The following is a 14,339-nucleotide window of genomic DNA, read 5'->3' as shown; positions in this document are numbered from 1 at the left end:
TTTTTAGAACTTTTACTTTTCACCCAAAACTTTTTCTGCAGCCTGCAGATCTAAGAGTTTTATATTGTATCTGCTGGCTTTTGGGACAACCTGGAAATCATAAGACACAATTATGCATTAAATTTTAATTATAATTTTACAAGATCAATAAAGAGAACAGTTACAACATTAACTCAATATTATGATAAAAAGAAATGGGGAAGATTACCAAAGGGAATAAAACAATCAGCTTTAGAGGAACTGGACAGTGAAGGCTGATGAGGAATGGAATGTTAATCCGTATTATACTGTTCAGCCACTAGATAGCATTGTGTGTGAACATCTTTTTTAAACAAACCTCAACCATAGCTGGGAGAGCATTAAAGGATCTTATAATGAAGACATCTGGTGTGTGTAAGCAAGCTCTGCGACCAGCCCATATGTGGTACAGAAGTGCATGACATGGTGTCAGAAGTAAACTAAGAACAGAAACAGAAGGAACAAAGCTTGCAGAATCTTATCAACATGTCACTCTTCAATGCCCCCGAGAACCTTAGCTTTGACAAACCTTCAGAATGGACAGACTGGAAACAATATTTTGCATTGCTACCAAGCTTCACAGAGAAATTGGAGATATACAGATATTGTCTTTAATTTATGCTATGGGGAAGAAGGTAGACCATATCTTTAACTCCTTTGACTTTACAGAAGACAGTCACAAAGATGACTATGAAAGGCTTCTGGGTATTTTTGATGCACACGCTATACCTCAGAGAAATACGGTTTGTGACAGAGTATTTTTCCATCTGAGAATTCAAGAACCAGGGGCAAATACTGAATTTTTCACAAGAGCTCTGCATACACTGGCTTAAAACTGTGGTTTTCAGAATGCAAAACATGAAAATATTAGAGTCAGGCAGCTCAAGCTATTGGGTTCACAGATAAAAACCTTTCACAGCAGCTACAATTGAAGAAAGATTTAACCCTAGCCACAGGTATTCCAATAGCAAAACAATCTGAAATGATGAAACAGCAAAACCTAGAGAAAACTGATAAACTTCCTTCCCTTAGGGGTTTTATGATAATGACTTTTAACACTCAGGGTTTTGCTGTTCACCAGTTCAGACTGTTTTGCTGTTTGAGTAGCTGTGGCCCACATTACCCACAAGTGAATGGAGAGGCTGAGAATTGTACAGACAGCCAAGAAAATCCTACAGCAGGAAGATCCATTCCTGGCTCTTCTGAGTTACAGATCACACCAGTAGCAGCTACTGGATATAGTCCAGCACAACTCCTGATGGGAGGACAACTCAGAACTACTGTTCCAACTTTTGAAAAGACCCTATTTCCAAAGTGACTAGGCATGAAGAGAGTAGCCAAACTGAACAAAAATGCTAAGGATGTGTCTACATTATAATTAAACACCTCCACCTGGCTTGTGTCAGCTGACTCAGGTTCATGGGGCTTGGGCTACAGGGCTGTTTAATTGCAGTGTAAATGTTCAGACTCAGGCTGGAACCCAGACTCTGGAACCCTGGTAGGGGGGAGAGTCCCAGAGTCCGGGCTCCAGCAGAGCCTGAACATCTACACTGCATCTACACCCCATAGCCTGAGCCCAAGTCAGCTGAAATGGGCCACCTGCTGGTGTTTAATTGCAGTGCGGACATACCCTAAAAGAGTTGATGAACACTTTCACAACAGACGTCACTCAGAGAATTGTCAGATCTAGGGCCTGGTAACCATGTTCATGTCAAATTGGATGGAAAAAAGGATGGACAACTCCAGCACTCATAAAAAAAAATAATTCATCACCCAGATCATATGTGATCGAGACCGACAATGGAGAGTTCAACAGAAACTGTTGACATCTACCATTTGTTCCTCATAAAGAACAATCAACAGAGCAAAAGCTAGAGATGGCCGATGCAGAACAAGACGACTCCAGGATTCCAAACCAACCATAGCCAGTCATTGCAACTAATGGACAGCCTGATGACCAAGTTGTTATATGGTCAGGTTATGTAATTAGAAAACCAATATGATTCGGAGACACTTAACAGACTGATGCATACTGAAGTTCAAAGACAGCGTGATAGTGTAAATATTGTAATGAAATGTGCTGTAATGGAATGCTAAACTGTTATACTTTTCAGCTAGTAGGTGGTACTGTGTGTAAAATATCTTTTTAAAAGAACCTCAGCCATACCTGGCAGAGTATTAAGTGGTCTTATGATGAACACATGTGGTATGTATAAGCAAGCTTTGTGACCAGTCCATATCTGGTACAGCAGTATGACAGCTGTATCAATTAAAATTTAGAGAAGAGTAATACTCCAATTTACATCATTCCCTTGGTCTACAATGTTTACCAAAGGTACATTTCTGTGATAACAATTAATGACAGGATCCTGTGAGGTACATAGCATCTCCTGAGATGTGCTGAACACTGATCAGAAGATGCTTCATACCTCATAAAATCAGGAACTACATTTTTACTAGTTATTTTTAAAAAATTCCTTCCGGTCTGTGCCTGCAATTAGCAGGTGTAAAGAGTGGTAGCACAACTTAAGTAATTTAGATGCAGCTGTAGAGCCAGTATTTAAGGCTCCAATTCAGCAACGTTCTTAAGTCAATGGGACTACACAAGCTTCAAGTGAAGCATATGTGGACATGTGGGCCTAAGAGTCGTTAAGCTCTATAAGGGTAGTTAAGCTCTAGGATAGGCTTCCAAGGGAGATGTGGAAACCCCATCATTGGAGGTTTTTAAGAACAGGTTGGACAAATGTCTGTAGGGGGCTGGACTTGATGACCTCTCAAGGTCCCTTCCAGCTCTATATTTCTATGATTCTATATGCTTAAGCACTTTGCTGGATCAGGGCCTAAGTGTCTAAATGATCTAAATTGCACTTGTGGTTCTTTGTGCCTACAAACTGCTGGCACCAGAAGAGAGGCCCCTCATGCCAGCTGCACAGACATTAGCCAGAAACACAGTATTCTGCAAAGTAGAAATGGGCTGCACCTGGTAATGCTCATGTTCTCCCCATTCCTCCCCAAAACATTTCGGGAGACCACTCCATAACAGGACTAGAAGCATTCTGGGGCTGGTTACAACAATCTGTCTGTCTGCCTGTATGTTGACACCTCATGGCCCAGCAGTGCTCCCTGTGCGCAGCCCACACAGATTATTTCTGCTGCTGACAGGAATAATCTGTAGATTGGGAGGGAACTGCTGCTGACCTGAATAAGGCTGAGCATTGGTGCTGCTTTGGCAGAATATAAGTCTTGTTCCAGAATCTGGCCTTTTTCTATTGCTAATGAGTGCTAGTTTAAAAATCAAACTCAGTGAGAGAGATGCTCTCGCTGACGTGAGTGTGCTGGGATCTGTACTTGGGTCAGGTGCTTTTCACATCCCCAGGTGTACAAGATGCTATCTTTGGGTTGCTTAGTCATAGTGCAGGCTGTGGGTGGCATTCAGATGAGCAACAAGTGCCTGCCAGCCCTGAGAAGCAGCACTTCGTACAATCCCATCGCATGCTGACACAACAAACAACTTTGTTCACATACTGTGGATTCAGTATCTCTAGCTCCTCCTTCACTGCATTGCCACAGACAGAACAAACGGTAGCACAGAAGAGGGATTGTATTAAAAACAAACCAACCCTAACTTCTTAGGCAGTCTTGCTTCCTTCCGAAGGGCCTAATCCTGCTCCCATTGACATCAATGGCAAAACCTGTCAGAGATGGTCTAGGTATAGTGAGTCCTGTGTCCTCTCGAGGTCCCTTCCAGCCCTACATTGCTAGGACTTTAATGGTGCCGGATCAAGCCCTGAATATAGCCCTTCTCTCATTCTATTCCTTGAAAAAGGCCTCTGCATATTTTTTAAGCCCGATAGAAGGGGCCATATCCTCACTTGGGTAAATCAGAAGGGCTCCCTTGACTTTGATAGCCTGAATTCATTCACCTTACAATTGTGCTGCGAAGCCAGTCTGTTTAATGGTGGAGGGCTGAGGGTGGGATTTCTGCCCGGTGTTTATAAGCTGTATTGGTCACTTGACTGGTGATTGAATGATATGTGATAGAGGGGGAGCAAGGTGAAGGGCTGCTTTGTAACTCTGGGGTTATTGTGCCCAGGGATGGAGGTTTTAAACCAAAATTTAACAGATCCGCCCCAACTCTCCTAAGGAGACTACAATGGAAAGTCAGTTAATGTTTACAAGTGAAGAGGATTCTGGGACCAGTAAACCACAAAATGTACCACATGACCCTACGGACCTTTTTCCTACTATGTCGTACAAACCTGACCCATACATTCGCTCATTCCTGATCAGGGTGAAGATGTCTTTAATGTTACTGCTAATAATAATAATTCAACTGCAGTTAATAAATTCAGCACTACTTTGGAGAAAGAAGAATTACAATCTCAACTGATAAGTAAGTAAATATAAAAGAGATGTATCTCATAAACAACTCATAGAAAAGGTGTCTAGTCTCCCCTAGCATGTAACGACCCCAGCGATGCTGATAGATGCAAAAGACCTAATCTCGCCAGGTGCTGTGAGCCTCCTGTGAGTCTGTGGGATCTATCCAAACTTTCCCCTGGGTAATAAGGCACAGTAAGTAACTGGATACAGACCTTACTAAGTAGAATGAGAGCATATGTCACTCTTCCTTCCTCTCCCAGACTTGAATCCACCTGTACACTGTGGTCTTTTGGGGCAAAACCCCCAAATAGGTGCAAATCTTAAGGGTGTTTTTTTCCCCCATAGATTCCAATGCCAGAAGGAATCACTGTGATCATCTAGTCTGACCTCCCACCTAACAAAGGCCATAGAACTTCCCTGAATTAATTTCTGTTTGAATCAAAATCAGATTTAAAAATTCAAAGTGCTGATGACTCCACCACTTCTCTTAGAAGTTCGTCCTAATGGTTAATTATCCTCTCTGTTAACAATTTATACCTTATTTCCAGTCTGATGTGCAATTTAAAAGGCAAGTCATGAGATGAAAATATTTATGGCAGCCACAACAACTATAGACAAATGTGATTAGATGCCCCCTCTCCCATACTCCTCCAACCAGAGTTAAAAGGGCAGAAGTAGTTCACTGACCAGAGGGACAGTCAAACAAATGAAATTATGTTACAAGATTTACTGGTCCACAGGATGATGGAATTGGGACATCTAAAGTAGCTCCCCTTCCACACGTCTCCTTCCACTTCTCTTCCGCCCGCCCGCCCCGATATATAAACATCTCATTACTGATTTATGGGATTAATACATTAGAGGTGAGTGACCTCTCCCCTCCCTACCCATTTTGTCTCCTTCTTCTTCTTGGTCCTCCTCAAGTCATTTGCAACCCTTATTGGTTAAGAGTTAAGGTAGGGGGCGAGGGCAGATATACACACATACTGGCTATGAGCAGTTTTTTCCCCCAGGGTCATCAATTTATTTAACAACCAAAAGGCCATTGCATATATACAGGCTGATGCTAGCTTTAGCAGGATACCCTCCACAGCAGTAGTGGTGGGAAAATAGCAGAGTTTTCATTGGAATTTGATTTCCGTGGGCTTGAGAAATCATATTGCCTTACAGATTTTATGCAATAACAATAGCAACAACACTTAGCTCTTACATACCATTTTTCTCTAATAGACCTCAAAGCATTCTACAAAGGAGAGCAAGTATCATTGTCCCCAGTTTTACAGATGGGGAAACTGAGGCACGGTGCTGGGCGGTGACATTCTGAAGAATTTTGTTTGAATGACTGGTACTCTAAAGAAATGCACAATGTACTGACTTGCCACAGACTGGAGTGCACAGACAAGCTGTAAGGGAACTTTAGTAAGGTATAGATCCAAAAATAAATCTACTTTTTTTCCTATATCTTTTTGCAAATTCTACATCAAATCATAGAATTGTTTGGGCTGCAAGGAGCCTCTATAATATAATCTGGTTCAACCTCTTAATTTGCAGGGGCATTTCTAAAATTTTCAGGGATTATCCAAGGGGCCATAGGGAAAAATCTGGTTAACTAGAACAAGAGAAGCCAAATACTGCATTGGCCTAAGTATGCACAACTCCACTTAAATCACTTTCAAACTAGGGCTGAATTCACCCTGAAGGCTTTAACTAGGTTGTGAACAAGACTGTAGTGGACATATTTTAAAATGGCTGCTTTAGACACAGGGAGGTAGCTTTTAGGGCAGGTGTCACTATACTACCAATGCTCTTCTTTCTACAACAATTCAATAAATAAATGCCAGGAGCCCAGTATTCACGTCATGAGCAACCCTCAATGGCGGGAGGATGAAAAAATCTGCTAAGAAAACACATTTCAATATCAGACATTGATATTGTATCAAATGACTGTATCACAGACACTATGACCAGGTCCTTACAGCAACCTGTCAATTAGCTAATGTTCTGATGTTCAGGGATGCTGAAGGAACCAGGTAGGTGCACAAAGCCTGTGTGTTGTAGCTACACGGGCTCCAATCCAACTCTCCAAACTCATTGACTCCAATGAGAGTTTTGCCTGACTAAGAGTCGAGCATCAGGCCCAGCGTCAGTGTGTTCTCAAGAGCTTGTTGTCCTGAAGACCATTTAAAATTCTCTTCCCGTCTTTAGTCATCATGCCGCCATTGCTGCCTCTGGCACCGAGATAGCCCCAGACACAGGGAAAAAGAGCAAATGAAAATGATTTACGAGTTAAGCTGTATCAACACGAAGGCAGGCGTATTCTGGGCCGAACGGTGCCACCAGCTCATTCACAGCCCGAGCGAGCAGGCTTTGTGCAGAGGAGCCAAGGGGAATGGTGGGCGGCTGCAGCAGAAGCTGCAGACCCACTGGCTTTGTGCCTATTCTTGGGAGCTGCCGTGTATATGTTGGGGAGGACACGATGCAGCTGTCAGCCTTGCCTGAAGATTTGCATCATTTCCCCCTCCCTCCATTTTAATGTTGAGCTTTCAAGTATGCATATCAATCTAATCAACAATCTACTGCCCTTAAGGGCTTGGCTGTGCAGCACTTTCTGCTAGGGGCATTTGTCACATGTCGAGCTAAAGGAATCAAGTCGGACCACCATATTGAAAAACAAAAGGGCTATGCTGCGGGGGTTAAAGCCACAGCTGTGTTAGGGAGGGTGTGAGGGGCAATACACCAGCTATGGGATACACACTACCTGCAGACGCAGGCGGGCTGAATGCCACCGGGGCTCAGGGCAGGAGAGGCAGCTGCTACACCATTGCGAGGGTACAGTCAGGGCCGGATTAAGGCAACACAGGGCTCTCTGGTTCTGCCTCTGCAGCCTGTGCCATGCCCCATTTCTCCCAACTTGGAGTAGTAGTGGCAATGGGAGTCCCTCCCAAAGGAGCAGGAGCTGTCACATCAAGCCCCTATTTCCCCTCAAGAGCAGCAGTAGGGTCCTTTCTTTACTTAGAAGAAGGGGTCCTCTCTCCCTCCACAAGGAGGCAAGAATGGCCACAGGGGTGAGCCCCAGCCCTTACCCAGCAGCAAGGGTGTATCTGTTTGGGTCGGTAGGTGGGTTAGGCCTGCTGCACTCTTCTTCTTCTGCCACACACCCAATCCTATTTGGGTGATGTTGGCGGGGCCCCCAGAGCAATGGCTCTTAGAATTCACACCCTACTACAATGCGTGGAGCAGTTCTCCCATCTTGGAGTGATTGTTTCAGGCTCTCTGCAGACTCAGGCAGATGTCGCTGCATCAGTTAAATTCAGGTCACATTTTCAAGCTTTTCTTCACAAGCATGTGGCCTAGAAATGTACTCTTTAATAAAAATAATAATGAAACCTGAGATTATGACCTCCTCTCGTGATCCTGGGAATTGGAGCCCTGGGCACAGGCCTGTAGTGCCTATACTGCATTCCAGGCTGGATTAAGGGTATGTAAACCTTTCAGTGCCAGCCCTGAACTGCCAATCTGTGTGGAATTGGAGAGAAGCCATAGTTCCACTTCTGCCCCACTGGAGAGATCAGTTGGCTGCACCAGCCTACTTGTTCTCCCAGGATTCTGGTGTGGTGAGAGTGCAAAGGGCTTCCTGTGTCCCACTCCCTCCTCACCCCACTAACACACCCCAACCGGGGGCCAGAATCTACCCCTAGCCATTCTGTCATTTTGTGTTTATCCCAGGAAATGCCTGATATCAGCCTGTGCAATATTTTTGGAAATGTTTTTTTTCCCAAAGACTTTTAATTACTGTCAATGGACAAAAATAAATAGCAGAATCCATGTGCAGATGGTGTGTGGTGTGGCATGGAGCTTTCTTCAGAAACATACAAATGCTTAGCAGTCTCTCACTGGTGTTTTAATCTTGCAAGATCAGCCTACAGTGCTTCTTGCCCTCAACCAAGTTCACCAGAGGGGAAGGCCATTCTCAGCACAAAGGGCTGAGCCACATATAAGAGCAGCAGTACCTCACCTCTTTCATCTTGCTCCTCCAGGGATGAAGGGTCGTCCCAGTGATTTCTAATATAGCAGCCAGGCAGGAGAATTAACAGATGTGGAAACCGTAGCTTCTTATAGCCCAGATTTTGCTTGAGAAATCTCAGGGTCTACTTATGAGAGTTCTATGCAGCACAGCTATATCTCACCCCCGCTCCCCATCAGGAATTCATGTGAACCTTTTCTTCAGTTTCCGTCAACCCTGGTTTTGGTTGAACACAAACGCTCGGCGTGAAACCCCTGTAAAAATTGTTGCATTTCACTCCTAAATCTCATAAAAGCCACTCACATCATTTTGACATGCAGCTGGTTGGGCTCAAAACTGAGCCCAGGTTGGCTTGAAAATATGCACTTACCCTTCAACAGTCCCTGGCTGCGTTTCCAGTTTATAGCAAAATCCAAAGCCAGGGAAAGTTTGCAAGGTTTCGGGTTTCATAACAAAAAAGTTTTGCACAGCTAATGAGTAAATGCTCTTATTATTCTTAGTTGTTTGTATGTTAGTAGCATCTACAATGTGCAGGGCACTTTCCAAACACTTCAGATGCCACAGTTCTGACCCGAAGGAGCATCTAGTCTAGCAAATGAAAAACAACAGATCCTGGGTATAGGAAGGGGATATATAACATACAAGCAGGATGGCTAGGGGGTGACTGGGAAACATATTGGTGATTCTATTTTTTGTTTTGTTTGCTTGCATGTCTTGTTTATTGCATAAACTATCCCCAACTGTCTCCACAACCTAGTGACTATTAGCTGGCTAACTTCTCTATGATGACATTTGCCGCCTCTATGTATCTCCCTGTTGGCCTATTCCCACAGCTCTTGGGTTTTAATGGCATTGCACACCTGAGCAAGGCATGCAGGATGCCACCCTATAAACAACAGAGTTCAACTGCTTTTAAGAAACACAAGAAAGTTCTACATACTCAGCAACATGCGAATGCCCCTTATTTGCTCACTTAAAAATAATCACACAGAAAGAGTATGTAAACAGTGCGCTTCCCCCTGTGAAAAGAGACAACAATTGCGATTATTTATGCCCCTTGGAACATAGAAACCACTGATATTATAGCAACAAAATAAAGAGAAGGCTGTGTGTGAATGCAGTGGATTCACTGGATGGAGTGCTGTAGAATACAGTGCTATCAGCTCTGCTGTCCCCTCCCCACCCATTTTTTAAAATTATACAATACACATGAAGGAGTATACTCATTTTACAATATTTTAAAATGTAACAACATTAGCACATTTATTAGCTAATCTGGGGTTTAATCAATCTGTAACCGGTAAGCATCAGTTAGTATTTGTACTGCTGAATTCTCTCGCACCGCCCACCCCCGAGTTTGGCACAAATCTATATATTTATAACACCTCTGTGTAGATTATTCCAAATGCAACATCTTCATGATTTTCTTTACCAGCTAACTATTCTCTTTCTAATGCAGTGCACTCTGGAGAGCATCAGTGGCACCCGACAGATAAATTCCACACTGAAGAAGCTTTCATTAAATGTAGGCAATAATCACAGTTTTTTCAGTTGAGTGGGGATTTGATTTGTGCTGTGCAAGAAGCCACCCGTCTTTGTTCTTTATGTAGTCTGAGCTTCAGGATTGCCATGATTCTCTCCACAAATGAAGAAAGAAAGATTAGGTCACAAATGAAGAAAGAAAGATTAGGTCCCCACAGCCATTTGTATAATTATACTTTTAAGGGAAATCTCTCTACCGAGGGAACTCCATCCTTTACTTACACACACACACACCTCCCTTACATTTACATTACAAGCCATATACCTCCCTCATCAGTATAAAGTCATGTTTCACAACCGACCACCGAGATTAGCTAATGAGCAGCACATCAGGCAGATTTTACTGCCTGCCCAAAGCTCTAAACCAGTATGACATTGTCTCCATCAGCTGATGGGCATTAGACCCCATGTCACTATTGAACCCAGAAGAACCAAGCAGCCAGGAAGGCTGCAGCAAGACATCCATGTTGAGCACACACCCACCGAGAAAGCCAGGGCTGTATGTAAGTGGAATCATGCGCCTCCATAATAGAGCCGGCAACAAATGATCATGGAACATGCGTTCCCCCTGGACAGCAAGTCTTTTGTGTTGAATGATGGTAGGAGATCAGACAGGGACCCAACCCAAAATGTTGCTCCTCATGCATTTGCGGTTATTGCATAACTGGGACTCATGTTGATCCCAAGCTTCTCACTTCCAACTTAGTCGACCCAAGTGTAATACTGTACAGCTGCATAATGGGGGCATCTGATTCCCAGTGGACAAGAATTTAAATCAGAGCAGCCAACTTCCCACATGTAGATGGTTAGTTAGATTCCCCCACCAGCTGGCAACGGAGAAAGGAAGGGGGGAAACCACAGAAAAATATAGAAGCACCTTCCTCAAATAATTCTCCCATGAACTCCCAGAAACTGAAGTCTCTGGATTTCACTAACAGATGTGTGCCTGCTGCTAATACTCCTACCAAAGGAAAGGTGCTCCCAAGCCTAGGGAAACCAAATACATCCCCAAAGCAAACGACATGAAATGCACCCCTAAAAGCAAATGGGAAATAGACACAGCAACAAGCAATATTTAAATTAAGCTGTGTCCCAAGAGCCAATAGAAAATAAACGCACTCCCCTCCCCCCAAATACTGAAGTTCAATTAATCAATTTCACATGTTGAAATTAAACAAGGGCCAGACTGGGATCGACGAAGCAAATGCGGATTAACTCCTTGAACTCAGTCAATCAGTCCGGATTGACACGGGTATAAGGGAGCTCGCGGGCTAGCCCAGGCAGAAATAACCCCCCCCCCCCCCCCTCCCAGCTCCAGAGCAGGGAGTGCGGCGCCCAACGAACCTATTTTTAAAGGCCAGGCTCTCTGGTTCTTTAGCATTTCCCTCCTGGCAATCGCCAAGCGGCCCGGCAGGGATCAGAGCGAGCGAGCGAGCGGGCGGGGCGGGGGTGGGGGAAGGGAAGGATGCTGCCTGCCACCCTTTGTTGAGCATCTCTGGGTACCTCGCCTTTTACCTGTGGATGCAGTCGCCATGGTAACGGCCGGGTGTTCCCTGGCGGAGCCGGCCGGCAGCTGCGGCTGCTGCTCCCCGTCTCCATCCCTCCGCTGCGCCCCAGCTGCGCGCTCCTCCGCCCCGGCCCCAGCCCAGCGCGCCCCAGAGCCCGACAGCGGCAGCTCCTGGCGATCCGGCGGCGCAGACATGCTGGCTTCCCGGCTCTGGGCTCTCAGGCAGCGGGAGGAGGCGGTGGCCGCTCGGAGTCCGGGCGCCTGCGGGTAGCTCAGAGCTGCTGCTGCTGCTGCTGCTGAAGCTCCACCAGCGCTGATTACGCAGGTGAAAATGGCTTGTTTAGTTGGAGCCTTCCAGCCCTTGCGTCACCCTGTGGCTGGCATATCACAGGGCAGCGAGCTGCCAGCCGGGCTCTAACTCTGCCCCATTTAACTGCTTCAGGCAGGCAGGCACCGAGCGCTTTGTACAGAGGGAGAAATGTCCCCTGCCCATTCTCCCGCCCCACCCGCCTCCCCTCCCCGCATTGTTACCAGTTGCTCAGCCCAAGAGAATGCAACATGGCAGAAGAACCTGGCTCTGCGTGCTTGGGGCCAGTGCCATTCCCAGAGAGCTCTCACTGGAGCACAGGCGCTCGGGATCTGGCCCTAGGTCATTTGCCCAGAACAAGCCAGCGATTCCTCCCCACCATCACCCAACACAAGATGTGTGCTGCTCCCAGAACATTCCCATGTGTTTACAAAACACACTGCAGTCTGTTTGCAGCTAGGCTGGGAAGGATGAGATTCGCAGTTCATTACAACTAAACGACAGCTGTCACAATAAACTCATGAGTGGCGGGCTTGCTTACTAATTCACCAACTGTGGGAACTGACACTGGGCTTCCCAGAGGCACAAGGTGGGAGAGGTAATATCTTTTATTGGCCCAACTTCTGCTGGTGAGAGGGACAAGCTTTCAAGCCACCCGAGAATTCTTCTTCAGGTTTGGGACCACAAAGGCTACAGCGACGCTGCATACAACATTGGGCTTCCCAGTCAGTAGCTGTGAATGAACAAGGTTTCCTTGACATTAGTGATAGCCTAATGTTTTTTATACCATAATGGCTGGGAATTATAGAGCACTATCCAAGGATCTCCATTGTGAAACTGCACAACTCCCTGGTGAACTAGGGAATTATTACCACCCCACTTTTAGTTGGATGGGGAAACTGAGGCAGGTGGCTACTAAAGGCCTGATCCTACAACAGGACGAGTTCTTCCTGCAAGGTACTAAGCACCCTTAAGTGAAGCTAGTGGAGCATCTTGCAGGAGGTAATCATCACCTCACAGGATTGAACCCTGGGGGACATGTGATTTGTCACATGGTAAATCAGTGGCAAAGCCAGGAGTAATTACCCCGTTCATGTGACTCTCAGATCTGCGCTTTCCCTGTTGGAGGTGGTTTACCTACAAGCAGTGGGCCTTAATGCCAGTTTCATTGTATTCAAGGTCATTCCTAGGCACTGGGCTACTGTAGGGAGATGTCAGCAGATGCAGGGTTTAAAGTAGGTATATATTTTCAAAACCTAAGCCCCATTCTCCCCTATCTTCCTGCAGAAGACAAAGTTCAGCATGTCTGACTAACTCCGTCAGTTCTGGTATTTTCCCCGCTCCGTCCAGAACCCTCCCTCAAATCCCCCTCAAGATCTGCCTAATTCTTGGGGGGACGGGCAGTTCTGCAGGAGGCCCAGTCAAGACCGCTCTGCCACCCAGGCCAAGTGGCTTCTGCTGGTCACCAGAGATCATGCCTCCCTGGGCTCCCCTCAACCATAGCTGTCACTAGAACACACCTGGAAGTTGTGTGTAGAAAAGCAGAGGGGAAAGCAGCACAAATTATACAAGCTCAGCCTTCCCTTGCAGGCTGGAGTGGTGGCCGTGTGAATCCAGAGACGCCCAGAGAGCTTCAGCTCGCAGCCAGGATGGCCAACCCATAAGCTTAGCAAGCTTCAGAGCAAGAGGGAGGGCTCATTTACTCTGTTTTCCATGGGACTGACCACATTTGTTCTTGCATGGGGCCTGTGTCATTTTTATTTTTGTTTTTGTCACAAATGGCTCATGGCCACGGGGACAGAAACACTCCGAATTAGTAAAACAAGCAATAGCGGAAGCATGGTCATCATCTGAAGACCTTATCCATCACAATTGCCAGAGCTGCATACTGACATGGGCCCAGTGTGCTCCTAGAGGCAACATGTAAAAAAGCCCCTGTAAAAGAAAGCCTCTTACTGACCCTTCCAGCCTACTAAGAATTAGATCAAACAACATAGAAGAGATTCCACATGATGAGGCAGAGAAGGGATTAATAGAGCCCTAGGGAGGCTGCGCAGGAAGTAGCCAATAGGAGAGGGGCTGCGAGGAACAGCCAGTCAGGGCCCAGCAGGCCCATATAAAGAGAGCTGCTGAGCAGAGAAGTGTCAGTTGCTGCTGGGAGCCCAGGGAGTAAGGACTGTGTCCCTGGAAGACTGAGGGCAGGTCTTCACTACCTGCCGGATTGGCGGGTAGCGATCGATCTATCGGGGGGTCGATTTATCGCATCTAGTGTAGATGTGATAAAATCGATCCCCGATCACGCTCCCCGTCGACTCCGGAACTCCAGCTCACGAGAGGCGGAAGCGGAGTCGACGGGGGAGCGATAGCAGTCGACTCGCCACCGGCCTCACTGCCAGGTAAGTCGACCTAAGATATGCTGACTTCAGCTACGCTATTCGCGTAGCTGAAGTTGCATATTTTAGGTCGACCCCCCCCCCACTAGTGTAGACCTGGGCTGAGAGAACTAGAAGGACCTTGGACAGAGCAGCAGCTGAGGCATTGAGATAACGGCGAAGAAG

At 46.1% G+C, this 14,339-nt stretch overlaps 1 protein-coding gene across 3 annotated transcripts in view; it reads right to left on the bottom strand.

The window, feature by feature from the left end:
- Positions 1–12,210, bottom strand: part of RTN1 (reticulon 1) — a 185,802-nt gene extending 173,592 nt beyond the window's left edge. Inside the window, exon 1 of one of the 3 annotated variants that reach the window (XR_010600816.1) lies at positions 11,483–11,804. Coding sequence is in view for 2 of the 3 variants with exons in the window: in XM_065593814.1 (XP_065449886.1) it covers positions 11,483–11,669 (187 nt within the window). In the remaining variant the exon portion in view is untranslated. Of the gene's footprint in view, positions 1–11,482 lie in introns of all 3 variants that reach the window. The other 2 variants (XM_065593814.1, XM_008168252.4) reach the window with 2 other exon arrangements.
- Positions 12,211–14,339: the final 2,129 nt, after the last annotated feature.

This window comes from Chrysemys picta, chromosome 4 (assembly GCF_011386835.1).
Source record: "Chrysemys picta bellii isolate R12L10 chromosome 4, ASM1138683v2, whole genome shotgun sequence".
Classification (NCBI taxonomy): Eukaryota; Metazoa; Chordata; order Testudines; family Emydidae; genus Chrysemys; species Chrysemys picta.
This window is presented reverse-complemented; position numbering and strand designations above follow the sequence as displayed.